At 40.7% G+C, this 17,745-nt stretch overlaps 1 protein-coding gene across 1 annotated transcript; it reads left to right on the top strand.

Moving 5' to 3' along the window:
• Positions 1-746: 746 nt before the first annotated feature.
• On the top strand, positions 747-16,771 carry LOC129100839 (phosphatidylinositol transfer protein beta isoform-like). The gene is made up of 11 exons (XM_054610356.1): positions 747-861; positions 3,213-3,243; positions 4,804-4,949; positions 5,199-5,290; positions 5,458-5,465; positions 5,615-5,689; positions 5,786-5,866; positions 9,059-9,136; positions 11,441-11,551; positions 11,684-11,806; positions 14,009-16,771. Exons 1-11 carry the CDS (start codon positions 842-844, stop codon positions 14,054-14,056), a joined length of 813 nt encoding a protein of 270 aa, XP_054466331.1. The 5' UTR covers positions 747-841; the 3' UTR covers positions 14,057-16,771.
• Positions 16,772-17,745: the final 974 nt, after the last annotated feature.

Raw genomic sequence — 17,745 nt, 5'->3', positions numbered from 1 at the left:
TACAGTACCAGTCAAAAGTTTGGACACACCTTCTCATTCAACTACTTTGAAGAATCTAAAATATAAAACATATTCTGGTTTGTTGAGCATTTGTTTGTTTACCACATAATTCCATATGTGTTCCTTCATAGTTTGGATGTCTTCAATATTAATCTACAATGTAGAAAAAATAAAAATAAAGAAAAACCATTGAATGAGAAGGTGTGTCCAAACTTTTGACTGGTACTGTATCATAGATAGTACTACCCTGAGCCTTCCTCTTAGCACTTATTGTATTCGTATTAGTTTGTTGCACTTATTGTATTCATATTAGTTTGTTTCTGCACTATACTTTTGCTCTGGTTTATGCTTTTAGATGCTTGTTTAAGAAAGGAGATGCACTTATGACTTCTGGTGACTAGTAGTTCTCTTGAATACCTATGTTGAATACACTTATTGTTAGTCGCTTTGGATAAAAGCGTCTGCTAAATGACTGTAATGTAGATGCACTGTATATATCATAGTACAGGGGTTCTATTTTAGGGGCTCGACAGAAACATACGGGCTTAAAAGACAATAATTCAAATCAACACCCATATTTCTAACACAAAAGTATCTTGATTTTGTTCTCTATTTGTATTGTGAGTTACTGAATGAGGAACTGGTGCCGTTTCAATTACCCAGAGGAGCAATAGGCGGGTTAAACGCCACCAGAAAGAGATCATATTATTGGTTCATTCCTATTCCCATGTCCGCCCCTCCTCCTCGTGACGTCATCAGCAATCAGCGGTCGAGTCTGGGCGATAGAGGCAGTGTTTGTGTGTATGTGTGTGTGTGTGTATGTGTGGAGGAACGAGCAGCCATGGCTCTCATCAAGGAGTAGTAAGTCTGAGCATCTTTTAGAAAGTGTTGAAACAACTGAATCGGGTAGGCAGGGTGGATTCATAGTGGTTTGACACGAATGGAAAACTTTTATTTTTTTCCCTCCTTGTGTCTGTGTCAGACACACGAGGGGAAGGGTGGGATTGCTAGCGAGCTGCTCCGGCCTTACGGTACCGGCGTTGACAGCGTTGAGTGACAGCTGCTGTTCATCTCGGTCTCTTCACGTGTTCACTTTGAGTAGCGGCTTCAAAACAATCCCCTTTGTGACATGTGTGTTTAAAGAGAACAGTCGTGGCATTTCCGGGTTCAAGCTGTACAACTTTAACCAACTTTAGCTGCGACTTAGCTCTCGTGTTGCTAATGCTAGCTCACCGCAACGTCACTTCATGGTGCGGTGCTAACGTGACTGGAAATCACGTCGCCCTGCAGCATTGACCAACCTGTCTTACCCCAAGATTAGAGATGTTGAGAGATATGTTTTCGCTGTGTTTCTCTCCAGACTGTCTCCATCCACTAACGCTAGCCTGCTAGCCGTGGGAGGCTTCGGCTAGCTGTTAGCCTGAGTCGTGTGAGTTAAGGAGTTGGATCACAAGATGCTGGTGTTGACATTACAGCTGGTATCAGACAGAACAATACATCAACACGTGGCTTGCCTGCTTGATAGTACATATGTAGATCTGTCGGGGTGCTAGTTTGTAACTTTGCCTCCATCTGTGGTAGTAGTTGGTATGTAGGTGGAGGCAGGAAGTCCTACAGCACAGGAACGTGACAGCAGGCTTCACAAGAATATAATAGACAAATGTATTTAATGTAAACTTTATACTACTAAACAACTTCCACGTCTGAGTAATCCCATTTGATTGATTGAATGTTGGAAAGATAATTCAGATCTTTATTCCTGTCCATACTGTATTTTTGCTCTTGCTTTTACCTCTATTATAATTTCTTTTTTTGTATACAGTTCCAGTCAAAAGTTTGGACACACCTTCTCATTCAACTACTTTGAAGAATCTAAAATATAAAACATATTCTGGTTTGTTGAGCATTTGTTTGTTTACCACATAATTCCATATGTGTTCCTTCATAGTTTGGATGTCTTCAATATTAATCTACAATGTATAAAAATAAATAAAAATAAAGCAAAACCATTGAATGAGAAGGTGTGTCCAAACTTTTGACTGGTACTGTACATGGGACCTAAAAATTTACTTTGATTTATGCATATTGCAACAACTTATTTGCACTGTGGTTTATACCTTTTTTTTTTTTTTTTAATTGGCATTTCTTAGGTCCATAGTTTTAGCACCCTGTTGTTCGTTTGGATATTAAGAGTGGACACATGGATGGATGGACAGACAATGACGGCTAGTTTAATTTCTGCGTTCCACAGAAACTCTGGCTATACACAGAAGGTGTATAAAGTGTTATGAGTATTACGAGTATGGCTTTGTTTTGTGGTGGGCCCTCTCCAGTCACTCAGTGGTTAGATTTTTTTGACCATGATTTGCCAGTTTTGTCGGTCCATAGTATGTTCAGCTGATATTCTGTGATCCAGTTCCAACATTGCTAACCCTAGACCAGCATTCTTTCAAGTAGCTTATTCTATTTTGGAAGTTTTAGGACTAGCTTTGCTAAAGCAACACACCTGTTCCAGCGTGTTATAGGCATTATCATGCACTGAAACAAAAACTTATTTTCTATTTAAATGGGGACAGATTCTGATGCTAAACTACCACATTTTTGTTTGTGGTCATTCACTGAAGTTTCATATTCATAGGGGCAAATGATGCATTGGTTTGGGCATACTACACCCTGCAGAAAAGTCTGTTGGGACTTGAAGAGTAGAGTTGCAGTGAACTCAACTATGCACAAAGTTAATACTGTCTTTAACGTTTGGGTATCGTGTCTAATACAGACTTGTATACATGTCTTTCTTTTTAAAACAGCTGTTCCTATTGTTACTGGTCTGTGCAACACTTTTGTTGTTTTTTTAGCAATGTTTTGGTCCAAAAGGGCTCACTGCGTACATTTTCCTTTGCTCCTCTTTATCATTGTTCTTTAATAGTGAGAAGGTTTCTGTGCATTGAGGAGTTTATTTCATATGCATGGCTATGGCATTACTGCTCCTTCTACTACGGTTTATTTAGTGTTTTATACTTTTTGGACCACAGTCCAAATTAAGTACATTGAATAGAATCATGTTTTTCTGTACATTCCTTAAGTGTTTATGTTGTTTTTGGTAATACTGAACTTGTTCACTTTAAAGTAACATTACAGTGCTTATTGAGGACTGTCTTAATAGTGTGGTGTGACTGTTACCACATTTCTCTCTCTCTCTCCCTCTCTTGCAGCCGTGTGGTTTTACCCTGTAGTGTTGAGGAGGTGAGTCATCTGTTTTATTCTCCCTTATTATTACATTGACAAAATTAGTAACGTTATAAATAGCTTTGTTTTTCAATTTCTATGTTAGAATTTGTGGGTTCTACTTAATTTCTTCTACATTTCACTTCTGTCTTTTCACATTATAAATGACAACAAACTAAGCTCAAGTGCAGTGACAGGAGCCATCTATGCCAGACTGCCAGTCAGTGCACAGGATTTAAAATGTTAGCCTTTATTTCTCTCCTACATGTCTCTTGAAGCTTTAAAACTGGTTAACATTTACTTTGATTAAAATAAATCTATAATAAACATTCAGTATTTCAGTTCCACAACACGGACATTTTACACTAGCAATTCATCTATTACTGTCACATGCAGCAGAACCTGATTATCCATGATTTGGGCTTGAAGCGGTTTATAGCATTACAACAAGGCTCAGTAATGCACCTTTCCTAAAAAATTTTTTTTCTTCAGTTAATAATGAATGTACTTCAATCTTATCATTTCCGGTGTTTGGCTTCTGGTGGCAGGTTAAGACAACACAGTCTCATCCAAAAAAGAATCGCATCATAATTTGTACCCTATGTTTACGTTTAAAATGTCATGAATCCCAGACTCACCCTGCTGCCTTTATATGGTGATTAAAACCTCTTGGCAATTAGTGATGCCCTTTTAAATCTCAGTCCATTAAATAAGTGTTCTCTTTATAGTGGAAAAACAGTAATAAGAGCTCTGGTAGTTGAAATATAAGCAAACACCCACCCTTCTGTTACAGTGTGTTCTTCAAACATCATACCAGGCAGCACTAGTTAACTTGGCCTGCAGAATGTCGAGTGGATTTAAAGTTTGATATCCAAAAGACTGTCCATATTACGGCTGCTGTTCATTGTTATTTGATGTAGATCTAGTATAATTGAATAAAGGACCGTTGCTCCCATACCACACGTTGATGCTAGTTTTTTAGCATGATATATAAATCTGCAATCTACCTCAGTGACAGCAGGACAGTAACACATCTTACTAAGTTTGTGTTGACTTATGAGATTTATTTTTAAAACTATAATTACAACATAAACGTATTACATAGTGCTTCTACCTAACAGTGGTTCTCAATCTGGCTGTGGGGAGCCTGCAAGAGGCCTCAACAAATTGTTGATGTCCAAGATATTGAAGAAAACAAAAAGGAAACTATTTCTGTTGCACAAAATTAAAACAATGTTTTTCTGACTTTTCTATCATTTTGAATTTTTCTATTGTACTACGCTGCTTCATCAGCTAATGAAACGGACTGAAAAGGAAAGGTCATTTTGGACTTAACTGCCCACATGTCATGTCCACAGTAACAGTCAGTGACGAGGTAGACATTGCTTCATTTTAAGGGGTCACATGCAAAGAAAGGCTGCGCTGCCCTAAAACACTGAAGAAAAAGCTAAAATGCAAAGACACTTCTGTTGTTTAGATTTATGTCATTGAACCTTAACCAACAGCAAGTTAGTTAATGCCAGCTTTAGTTTATGTTCTGGATGTACTGTAAGTGACTGATGTATTTTTGTGTCTAAGTATCAAGTGGGGCAGCTGTTCTCGGTGGCCGAAGCAAGTAAAAATGAGACGGGTGGTGGTGAGGGTATCGAGGTACTCAAGAATGAGCCCTATGAAGAAGATGGCGAGAAAGGACAGTACACACACAAAATCTACCACATAAAGAGGTATGTGTCTTTTTTTTTTTTTTTTTTTTTTTTTTTTTTTTTTTTTTTTTTTTTATAAAAACCTTTTCCAAACAGATTATTTGATTCCATAATTACCGTCTTAAAGTGTAGTGGCACTGTGCTACCAGGCAGTGGCAGCATTGCCTAACCTCTGGTATCATTTTGTTGTGAAAAATTTCAAGTTGTTCATTGGAATGTCTTCCCTCTCCTTCCCTCCACCTATTCCCATCCTCTTTACCTACCCTACAGTAAAGTCCCAGCCTTTGTCAAAATGATAGCTCCTGAAGGTTCCCTGGTATTCCATGAAAAAGCCTGGAATGCCTACCCCTACTGCAAAACCAGTGAGTCCCCCACCCCATATCACTTTACCTTTGCTATACCATGAAACCCTCTCCACTGTTAAATACACTTGTGTTACCTGTGTTTAGTTGGAGTGAATTTATAGTGTTTGTTTTCTGCTATGTGTAATGGTGTTTTTTCTCCCTCCTTTCGGCTAACCTTGATACAGTTGTGACGGTAAGAAGTCTTAAATGGATTGATTTGATGTATTTTTTTAAATTGTCAAAATAATACTTCAACTATGTTTAGCATGTTTCCACCTATAAAATTTACTTCTGCACATTCAGTTCTGTAATATTCTATCATATCCTGACTTTTCCCTCCAGAATGAGTATATGAAAGACAATTTCTTCATTAAGATTGAAACGTGGCACAAACCAGACCTTGGAACGCAAGAAAATGTAAGTGCCTCTGCATCTTATCAAGCACGTATCAATTTTGAACATCAGATTTGAGTTTTAATGCTCTTCTTCAAAAAAAATTGTGTCATTCTTCAGGTGCACCAGCTCGGCAGGTCCACATGGCAGAATGTAACTGTTGTGCCCATTGACATCACAAACAGTAAAGTATCCGCTGCTGTAAGTAGAAACTCTTCATGCACACTTTCAGTGTAAGATAAAAAAGCAGTTTGGTGCCTTCATGTGGACAAGCCCCATCATTACCATGCTATTTGTCAAACCAATTCACTTTGCATAAGCAATGTTCCAATGGTGGTAGTTGATTTCTTTTTGTTGAGCAGTAGTCTTTGTCATTTCATTTAAGTTTGATTTTTAAAAGCAATTTTCTTTAGTGTCACAGGAACTTTTTAATTTCTGTGTTGATTATTTTCAGAAATTTTGGAGAATCAAATGAATAGTAACAGAATTGCTGATACACACCACTATAGTAGCGTTGACATTTGTATGCATTCTACAGATAAATATTAAGTTGATCTGTAGCCCTTTGCAAATTCCCAGAGCCAGAGAACATTTTAAAAACTCATTCTATTTATAGTCTTTTAAAATGGAAAGGCCTTTAAATCATCACATTGGAGGAGCTGGAATCAACAAATGTTTGATATTTTTATTTGACAGATTAATTCACAAAGTTAGCATTTATTTATTTATTTAAATTGTTGTTTAATTATATTGTGGTGTTTGACTGAGTCCTTGTTCTACTTACTACTTTTCTACTCAAATTACCTTGCTATGTCAATGCAAATATTTGGGTCCCACTCATTGAAAAGTGTAGGAATATTTGTTGTATCTAGTGGAACTGTTTTAGTGGAACTAGTGGAGCCAAGGCTAGAAATGTATTTCTGTAAAATGTATTACCAGAAGGTGAAATACCATGAAACACATACCTGTCACTGAACTGGCAGCAGAAAATGACATTAGACGGTTGGTGTAGATTGATTTAATCATTTCATTGTATTTTCAAGCATCGCCTTGAAATCTTTTTAAAGCATTTCAAAACCGTACACACCAATTGAGCATCCTAACGTTGCCTCAATAATATTTAAAAAATGTAAACATGAGTTTTTGATAACCTGAAATCTTATTTGAAGATGTTACACATTATTGCTGTTATTTGACATCACATTGCCTCATTTCACTGTGGCTCTGTGTACGCGTGTCTGTGTGAGGCTATTTGGCTGAGAAGCATTGCTTTCTGCGAGTGTACATGTTTGTTTGTTTGTGGTGGGTAGTTAACGAAGCGGAGGTGTTTGCCTCGCTGGAGGAGTGTGTTGTGTCTGAGGACCCTATCAGCCCTCAGCCTCAGGCATGGCTGCAGGGCCTGGGGCGTACCGCCAGCACAGATGAGTTTGTTAGTGTAATTAAGGCTCACGGTGCCTCGTATCCCGGAACTAGACAAATACACACGCGACACAAACACATTCGCACTCTTAACACACACTGTTTTACTTGTGGAGTAGCTCCTTTTCGTCTACCACGGCATATCGATTCACAGACCTCATTAGTGCAGCAGAGTGTATTGTTATAGTGATGGAGCTCTAAGCATTAAAACAGCCAAATTATTGTGTGTGTGTGTGTGTGTGTGTGTGTGTGTGTGTGTGTGTGTGTGTGTGTGTGTGTGTGTGTGTGTGTGTGTGTGTGTGTGTGTGTGTGTGTGTGTGTGTGTGTGTGTGTGTGTGTGTGTGTGTGTGTGTCTAGGAATGGGTTTGTATCTCTTGCCACACGTTTGGCACCCTCCTGTTGGCCGATAGCCCTGAAAAGTAGCTTTTAGCTGCAGGCGCATCATGATTTATTTAAAATTGCTGGGCCCTTGAGCTGTTGATCATTTGAAAGCTATTTCATTTATTGGTATTACTATTTCTTTTGCCTGTTTCATGAAGTCAACTTTGTCATGTACTCATGTGCTTAGCATATGTGCTCAGTATTTTTCTATAGGCTTAAAATAATATGGGGAATAAGTGGTTAGTGTACTAAAATGGGTTTAGCAGGACATGACTTAAGTGTGTGTGTGTGTGTGTGGAAATATATATTTATTTATAGTGTGTTGTTGCAGTTAAAGCATCTGTACTGTGTGAACCGAGGATTACCGTAATTACTCAGTTAATCATCACAGTGTGAAATAAAGTTCTACTGGCGCTCGTTTTCCGGCTATATTCAGTAAAATAAGCGAACAGGACGTCTGCATTTATGCTTTTTCTAGTTGACAATCTCTGATGATGTTACATTGTAAACTACCAATGCATTTAAATTTACAGGATGAGAGCTAGTAACCATGGTAGCAACGCTAACGGCCAACAAACAAACGAAGGTTCAGTTCATTATGTGTTCAGGCTCTGTTCAGTGAAAATGAGTATTGGGGAAAGGTAAATGACAACGTTATCATGATGTGTTCAAATGTAATCGGAAAATGTAGAGTTGGTGAGGACCATGGATAAATACAGTTGTTTGAATGAAAATAAAAAATAGTCTGCAGCCTTGTAGACCAGCTGCTATAATCAAAAAATGAAGGTATCTGTATCTGCTAATATGGATCATCAGATTGATCTGCAATCAGTATCGGTGGCAAAAAAACATCAGGGATCTCTAAAAGTCCCCTTTTTTCTTTCGTGCTGATCTGATCCGATTCGTGACTCCGATCTGTGATAAGATCTGAACTGTGAGTTTTTTGTTTTTTTTTTGCACAAATAATACTACACACACAAACTCGCATCAGCACACACGCGGTTAAATGCAAGCATATAGATTCATGAATATGAACCGGCACCGGTGTCCCCCCAATTAAACAGTTGCTGGTGGCATCAACGTCCCATCGCCAGTCCTTTATCTCCGAGCCACTTAAGGCTGAGTTGTGTTCTGGTCTTGCTGCATGACATTATCTCCGGGGGGGTTGCAGGTTTTGGAGAATGAGTGCGGTGCTCTTTGGCCTCTCAGTGGCAGTGACTGCTGTGCTGCTTAGTTTAGAGCACAGTGCTTGAACAGCAGTGTAGGACAAACACCCCACACATTCTGTATCCTATTGAAAGCCATCATGAAATAAAACTTTATTTTTATTGGTACTTTGTTTTCGAGTATTATGATACTAATAATGGATATATATTAACATACTTAAATACTTTAAAATTGGACACAACTTAGAGATTTCCTAACACTTTTATTGCCAAATAAGAACAAACTACTTAATCATTGCTCAATTCATGGTGTAGCAGTGTTAATGTTATCAGTCGTACAGATTACTTCAGCTTGTTGAACAGTTTTTGTCAGCTAAATATAATGTGCTATGTTTTGTATTAATTATATACATTTCTCTCATTGTAGGACTACAAGCCAGAGGAGGACCCTACCAAGTTCAAGTCGGTTAAGACTGGCAGAGGACCCCTTGGGCCCAACTGGAAGGTAATGCTCTCGTGAGCTGTGGAAATGAACATTGTCGATGAACATTTAAAAGAATGTAGAACGTCTGTAAATCAGTCTAGAGCAGACCGTCCTCCCCACAGAGAGGCCTTTGCCAACTCTGAAGAAGCTACAGGGTTTCGATGGCTGGGATAGGTGACATTATGCAAACAAAAAACAAAAACCCTCTGTTGAAACCAAAACACATTTTGGCTAGTGTTGCCAGACGGTATGTGGGAGCCTCTCAAATACAGTGGAAGGGAGTTCAGTGGTTTGAGACCAAACAAAGATTGAGCCTTTTGTGGTGTGTTTGGTAGTGGCAGCATCATGCTGTTGGGATGCCCCTCTGCAGCAGGTCTTGGAAGGCTTATGTAGGTAAGAGGGTAAAAGGAATGCAGCAAACGACAGGGAAACCCTCGAGAGAAAGCTGCTGCAGTGTGCAAGAGAAGAAGACAATTTATTATCCAGCAAAACAACAACAACCCAAAAAATACAGCCTTAAGAAAATGCCTAAAAAGAACAATGTTCATGTCCTGGAGTTACAGAATCAGCAACCAGACCTCAATCCAATCAGTTTGTGGCTGGACTTTGTGGAGAGAGAGAGAGAGAGAGAGATGAAAAGAAATTGCAGTGTCCAGATGTGCAAAGATAATGCAGACCTATTTCCTTACTGTAGACATCACTTCTGTATTTGACATGAAGGGGGCGAATACTTACACGTTCAGTTATTTGGTGCATTCATTGTTCATCGCCTGTAATAATCAGAATAGCTCTGTGCAAAGGAGAGCACAGAGCTGGATGGTGGTCGTCAGAACTAAAGAACTGCAATTTGATGAAGACAAACCAGCTCTTTCTCATCCCTAATTGAATGTAATGGACATTCTTGTCACCAAGTCAGATAAAGGTTTTACTCGTAGCTCTGCCTGCCAGACTTTTAGTGTGACAGAAGATGAAGACAGAAATGGGGGAAACGTACTGTGTGTGGACATTGATTGTAAATTTGACAAGAGGCGGTTCTGTATTAAGACAGATGTAGACAGATTGATGGAGCCAAGAAACTTTGTCGGGAGTTCTGTTGCTTTCCCCTCCATGCCCTGCCATACCCCGCAGCCTCACAAACGGGTCCTGCTCACTGTTAAAGCACTGAGAATTTCTACTCTGCAGTTGAGTCCTCAAAGTTCACCATGGGAAACTTTCCTCGGCTTCAAGAATTCGAGAACAAAGGCAGCCAAACAGCTTTAAAAAGTATGAATAAAGGAGCACAACTTTTTATTTTGTGTTTTTAATTAGATCACTTTCCCGTCCACTGTGGACATGGAAAAAGAGTGTTTTTGAAAAGGTGAAAAAAAAAGCAGTTATGTGACAACAGAGGCACAATTTCTGCCAGCTTCTCAGAGCAATAAAACTCTTGTCTATCTCTGCATGCACACATGCTTGCATATCGGTACCCTTTGTATTTCTGAAAACTTCTGCTCCTTTGAGTGGGGCACAGAGAGGGAGAGAAGAAATGTCACCGTAAGTGTTTTGATGTAGAATCCGTTTCATGTGAAGTTCTCCTTTAGCGATGACAACTTTTCTAAACCCACTGCAAATTTAGAAATGTTTCTCATTTCCCCTCTCCCGCTCCCCTCCACGATCGGAGCATCAAACGACAGTGGGATGATGGTGATTGAGACGGGTCTGTGGCATTTTCTCTCCGAATGCCGAGCCAGAATGAAGTGATTAATTAAACAGGTGTTCTCGGAGGCAGAGAGTGTGTGTTCTGGGGGGTGAGGAGGTCCTAGGTGTTAATAATGTAACCAGCTTTGCACCGCGACGCCCTTATCGCTTCGCAAGCACCGTTTTATCTGCCTTCCGTGGCCACAAAGGCAAGCCTGTCGGGAACGGTGTCGCTGTCAGGGCGGAGGCAGAGAAATGGTCCCTTCATCTGGAGTTTATCCACTTTGCTCTGCCCCCACCCCCCATCCTCCTTTTCTTCTTTTCTTCAGAGGGAGACAGAGTGCAAGCAGCGGATGGATTTAGAAAGTGTGTTGTAGATTAGGGCACTTTTATCTCTGCACAGCACATCTTCATATTGATAATTATTTCAGCAAGCTCCATACCCAAAGCATCATATATTAATGATTTTTAGCTTTAAATGCAGTCAAGATAAGTCTTGAATAATGTTCTCTCAGCCTTCTGCGTTTTTTAGGATCAGTCTCTCATTGCGAAGTTTCTGTCAAGTTTTGACTTATTTATTCTGATACGGCGCTTTAAAAAGTGACTGTTGTAAGTCTTGTTTTTCTTTTGCTTTTCTTCTCCTAACAGCAAGAGCTGGTTAATAAGCCTGACTGCCCGAGGATGTGTGCCTACAAACTGGTCACGGTCAGATTCAAGTGGTGGGGCCTGCAGAACAGAGTGGAGAGCTTCATCCATGAGGTTAGAGTGAAAGGTTTACACTTTTAAACTTGGACAAAGACCAGTGCTGGGTGATGATATTGTGACTCTGTTTTACTCTTCATTCATAATATAATACCCAGCCCTAACCAAGACTATCACTGTCTCCCTCAGCAAGAGGAGAGGATCTTCACTAACTTCCACCGCCAGCTCTTTTGTTGGATTGATAAGTGGGTGGAGCTGACAATGGAAGATATCAGGCGAATGGAAGCGGAGACACAGAAGGAGCTGGAAGAGGTGAGGGCATAAGTAAAACAACTCACCATTTAAGAGGAAACCTTGTGTGTATGAGGTTTTGTGAACACTGTTTCCAATATCAAGAGTGTTCGCGCTCTTTTTTTTTTTTTTTTTTTTAACCCTATGCTGCTGTAAATCCTGTAAATTTCCCCGCTGCGGGACTAATAAAGGATTATCTTCTCTTATCTTATCTTATCTTAATTCCTGATGCTTGCCTGAGCTTGAAATGAACCAGGTGGAGCCGTTGTCTTCCAATTACTGTAGACATCAGATGAGTTGAATAGACAAGGAGCAGGATATATCAGGTAGCCTGCTTCTAAAACATTTTGTGTCTTAACCCCTTATTATTGTGTAATATCCCGTTGACAAGTACTGGCCTGATGAAAGCACTCAGAATATTGAATTGGAAGAGAAAAAGAATGAAATCCCTATTTCACAATTGACACCACTGTATCACTGGCAAAAATGTTGCATGCTTTTCTCTCTGCAGTACAAATATGACTTCCTTGACACCCCCATTGCATTTCCGCAGTACATCTTGAAATGCATAATTAACAACTGAAAGAAAGTCCTATCTGCCATCACCTGCTCCCTAATCCCTAATTCTGTAATTTACTGCATTTCAATTTTGTGTAGATGCGTAAGAAGGGCTTTGTGCGAGGTACAAAGGCTGCAGACGCGTTTCCAGGCCGGGTGTAGGTCTGAGTGTTGCTGTGTGAGGAGGCCAGTCTCTCAGAAGCTTTCTCTGCTCACTGCGGGGGTTTCGGTGTGGATGCAGCCTATGCTGCTCTCACTCTCTGGTCTTTGGTGTTTTCATCAGGATTTCTGTCCACTATGTCTATATGTGCATGTGTGTATGTATTTCACTTGCAAATAGCTCACTCTGAATAAGTTAATCAATAACACCAGTTTGCAGATAAATAAGACATATGTGCTCCATCGTTAGGCGTTTTGCTGACCCAGTGAAAATCTCCTACCATGATTTGTACCAGTGTTTGTTGCTTATGTGCACATGCTTGTGGATGCAAGTGTCTTGACATCTGGGCACACTTTTTCTCAGAATCAGCTGTGCTATTTTTAAGGGGTGGCCAGCAGTTAAAAAAACATACACAAAAGACCTGCTCAGGAGCAGTACCTGCAAACTAGAGCCTCCCCACAGAGGAAAACAAGGCAGAGAAGAGCAGTAGTCCTCTTTCTGTCAATCACATTATGTGTAAAAAAAAAAACAAATAAAAAAACTAAATATCAGCCTGGGAGCTTTTGGCCGTACAAGGAGAAAAAGGGAGGAATCGAGAATGGACTGGCCAAAGTGGGCCAGGCTCAAACATTCCTGGACTACCAACAAACCCCCCCCCCCCCACTCCCATCTCGCCCAATTCAGCATGTGTTTCTCATTTTCCCTTGGAGTAAGTAAACAACCGTGTGCCATCAAAGAGGGATGTGGAGGCCGACGAGGCCAAATGCAGACACCGCCTCTTAGGTTCTTCACAAGACTGGACCGGGTGAATGAGAAACTCGCTATGGAGACGATGCACCGACAGTCATGTCTGCTCTTTTTAGTGTATACTGGTTGAGTTGTGTTGGTATAGAAGGGAGAGGCATGGGGGAAGAAAGAGGGGGGGGTGCTCAAGATGGCTCCTCTTTCCTCATTAACATACAAATGGAATTTTGCAGTTGAGAAGGAGTCTTTGCTGTGATCGAGAAGAAAAAGGAGGGGAGGATAGGGAAAAGGATGAAGAAGTCAGAGGGTGAATCCTCGTGCCATTTCATCAGATCTGTCCATTCCTCTGTTTAGAGCCACTGTGAGTTTGAACTGTTCCATTAAGGTGTTCGGCTATCAGATTCTACCACTAATTGACTTTCCAAAGCCATCAGCCTCAGGGTGGGATTATTTGAAAGTGATGCTTTTATCTACCTCGAAGACAAACAAGGAGCTTGATAAGGGCTGTTGGAGCAGATTTCTAAGGAAGGCTAAAGATTTCAGTTTGCAAACATTTGTTGTATCTTTTTACGGTTCACGATGCAAGAAGTAAAACTTGGTTATTCATCATGAATAGAAATGAGTCCACAAACTTGTGCAAAGTAACTAGCGACCATTCATGAAGGGTTCCACTGAAATGCGAGCATCCACTTTACCCGCCCCTCACCTGTTAAGCTCGCATAAATCTAATGTGGTGTCTATTCTCCTCTGTTTGCCCACAGCTTCGCAGACGGGGAGAAGTACGAGGAACCAGTGCTGCAGAGAAATGAAAAGGCAACGAATTTTAAACGCCCACGACTACAGCTGAGAGGCCTCCTTTGGTGCCTCTATTTTACCAGAACTGATTTAAGCTGTGGAGGGGTGTTTGGGAGCTCTGCTACCTGCAATCAATAGAGCAGATCCCTGACTTGCATCCAATCATAGACATTCTATACACTGAGGAATTGATTTCTAGAAACCAACACGATCCTAGCTGATAAGACTGGTTCATTTTGATCTCCTGGGCAGAGAAAGGCCAGCTATCAGCATCATGTTATTGGAGCTTCTTGCAGTAGAGATACATTTTTACAAAAGCAAAGTCATTGACTTGATTCCACAGTAGCAGGTGTTGGACCAAATATTTCTTCTGTCATTTTTAGATTTTCCTTTTCCTGCATAATATTCCTCTCAAGATGATGCCCTGTCCGACCTGTCTTTGTCTCCTCCTTGGTCTTAACTGTACACATTGTGGTTTGCATTCCCTGGCATGAGTCTGTCTGTTTGTCATACTCATGTTCCTTCCTGCCACAGCCTCCATTTAGAGATTACTAACACCCTTGGCGCCTTGGCCCATTGTCGGGTGATGGGGGCCCCCCCATCACCCCACACCTTCCCCAAAGCACTGCATCCTATTAACACATGCCCGTACAGGTATTCACTCTCACTCTCATACAGATTTAATAGAAACTCACACACACGCATACGCACATGCACACGCACACACATGACACATATACATGGCTCGCACGAGGATAAACATGTTAATTCATTCTCACACATACACTCACAGGTGTGGATGCCTTCGCAGTGACTGATCTCTGAAAGATCTCAAGCTGGGCAGATCCGTACAGGCTTGTTCAGCTAAGGGGATGTTACTTTGGAAGTGCTTACAGCCCCCCCCTCTAGCCCGTCCACCCCACACACACACACACACACACACACACACACACACACACACACACACACACACACACACACACACACACACACTCACTCCCTATTCTAAAGACATTCACACTTAACATACAACACAGCATCCACCTCCCTAACAGAAGTCCCCAGAGAAAAAAAAAAAAAAAAGACACTGAAAAACAGCCACAGATGGTGCTTCACCCCTTCGAGCCTCTTGTCACGAGCCAAACTGCACCGCACTGCTCGCCCCACCTCACCCAGCCCACCTCACCCAGCCCACCCCAGAGGCCTGTCTCCCTCATCTGGTTCTCAGAGGTAGACGGTTTCCAAAAAGGCCTCTTCTGTTCCGCCACATTTTTTAGGTGTGTTTACAGAATCATACCAGCCTTACCAGTGCCCGGTCCACACCAGCACCACACACCGCTCGCCTTAATCTCCGGACCTTCGGACCTATTATAACTATTGTACCTCTGCTGTCAGCCTTTGCTCTAGCTACCTCCCTTGTTTTTTGACTGGCAAATTTCTTGACACCTTAAGGTTTAAAACGAGCAATTTGCCTGCTACTTGTGTAGGAGTAAATCATGGCAGTCATAGCTTTTTGAGCAAAGTTGTTTGTGATGACTCTCTGTTTTTTTAGAATTGCATGACTCCCTTTATGTTTCCTGATATGTGTCACAGCGACTGAGCCAGTGCAATTCCTTCAGCAAGCAAAAATATGTAAGTAGCAGCCTGAACAGCTTGTACACTGCTGTTGGTGCAAAAAGCTGCAGATTTACATCTTTGCCGGAGATCAGCCATGTGATTGATATGCCATATTAATGACTCTTCAACTCCACAGTGAAGGCTTCACAATCATGGTGCACTGGCCTACAGTGCTGGTCACCAATAGTGTTACATACATAAATAGAAGTAGTGTTTTCCTCATTGAACCTTGTTCTTTTTTTTTTTTTTTTTTTGTGATGTATCAATGTCTTAAATTGTGCAACAGGGATTGGGGATTTGTTTTTAGAGATCTATTTTCCTTTCAATGCACATATATAATGAAATAATCCGGGTTCAAAGATCTGAATGTTTTTGTTGTCTGTAAATCGTATGTGGGAGTCTGATCACTTCTCAGTAATGGGTTATTGGCTCGTCCAAAGAGAATGAATGGATTTCTGATATGTTTACATGACTTTCAGCAATGAAAAAAGGCTGGTAATATAGGAAGATTGGGAAGGCAACATTTTTCTTCACAAGAAAATCTTCTCAGGTGAACAATACGACTTTGATATTGTTCCTCATCAGTTGCCCAAAACAATTGACTTCTTTACACCATCCCATATCCTTTTCTAAAGGAAATGTGGTAATAGTGTCAACATGATCGGGAGCTGTTGTAATATATCCTTTTTGGTTTCACCACAGTAGGAGGCAGCCAGTCGGTCATTGTTACTGTACTGGGTTTGTATTCATATGTCGCAAAGACCGAAAAGTGTGACACAATGGATCCTCAATGTAATCAATGTTTCCAAGTCTAAATGATTCCTGCTGTCTGTTCAACAGAGAAGGCAGCAGCTAAAGAGAACAACCTCAATCAAAGGTTTACCATCTGTCAAGATAATGATAGGGTTGCAAAGCAACTGTTTAGTCTCATTCTAATTTATGAAATGTACAACTGTTTAATTTCTGAACCGCTTGCTTTTAAATGTTTATGATCAGCTTTTGAAATTCAGGGGACATGGTGGTGAATGTATGCGATGTTGTGCCTTTTTCTTTCTGAGATCCTGTGTGCCATTAAATCAACATATTGTATCTTAATATCAAAATAAATTTTGTCCGGAAAATGAATTTCAGATTTTGTTTGTGTGATTGCATACAGGTGGTTGTTGGAGGTTGAAGGCTAAAGTGGTAAGACTCATTTCCTTTGGCATTCATGTTTACTACAGACCAACGGGCAATGAGATCTGTTTCTCCCCTTGCAGAAACATATTGGATGGACAATAGCAAACCCATAGATGTGCATATCAGCCTAGAATGAAGTCTTCCCAACATACAAATCCTTAATACAACTGTTTACTCACTTGTTAATAATTCACAATACATTTTTAAATTGAAGAGGCAACAAAAGTTTAATCTTTATCTATTTAAGTAAAAAAAAAAATCCTATCTTAGACAAGGGATGAGGCGTGACTAAAAGTATTAGTTCTACGCTGTAAAATGCACGTCCCTTCAGAAAACATTCCTGGTGACTTCAGCATGGACTAGACTTTCAGTGACCTGCAGGTCAGAAGAGTCACACAATAACAGCGGAATCCGTGCTAAAGAGCAGGAAGAGCTGCCAGTCTGCTGCCTGAGATATCCGCCTTTTTATTGTTTGTGGAGGGAATGGTCACATGTGCCTGCTGCAAGGAAACCAGTCATATCTGCCCCGAGAACAAGCAAATGATGCTGTTTCTAAAAACGGAGATGGGCAGGCTCGCCCACACACCTCCTGTTAAGTGGCAGCTCACAGTAGTCTACAGTAGGCATGTATCCATCCATCCATGTGTCTGCCTCACAGTGGAGATGAAGGGACATGTCATGAGCGAGCCCCTGTCGTTTAAATAGACGAGGCAACAGATGAAGAGAAGGAATGGATCTCAAAGGGAGGCGCACGACTTGACACAGCAGGACATCTAGGCATGATGCCGAGGAAAGACTTGCTGTTCAGTGCTAAAAACACTCTGTGATGGCAAGAACGACCAGCTTATTGGTTTCAACGCATAAGCAGATATTAAAAATATTCTTAAATGTGTCCAAAACCAAGACA

This window comes from Anoplopoma fimbria, chromosome 13 (assembly GCF_027596085.1).
Source record: "Anoplopoma fimbria isolate UVic2021 breed Golden Eagle Sablefish chromosome 13, Afim_UVic_2022, whole genome shotgun sequence".
NCBI classification, from domain to species: domain Eukaryota; kingdom Metazoa; phylum Chordata; class Actinopteri; order Perciformes; family Anoplopomatidae; genus Anoplopoma; species Anoplopoma fimbria.
Note: the sequence above shows the minus strand (reverse complement) of the source record. Positions and strands in the feature narration are given on the sequence as shown.

Bases quoted from the DNA above. Each gene is read 5' to 3' on its own strand.
- LOC129100839 (XM_054610356.1), top strand. From the start codon at position 842: ATGGCTCTCATCAAGGAGTA. The intron at 862-3,212 runs GTAAGTCTGAGC...CCTCTCTTGCAG, and splicing joins ATGGCTCTCATCAAGGAGTA to CCGTGTGGTTTTACCCTGTA. The intron at 11,552-11,683 runs GTTAGAGTGAAA...TGTCTCCCTCAG, and splicing joins TGGAGAGCTTCATCCATGAG to CAAGAGGAGAGGATCTTCAC.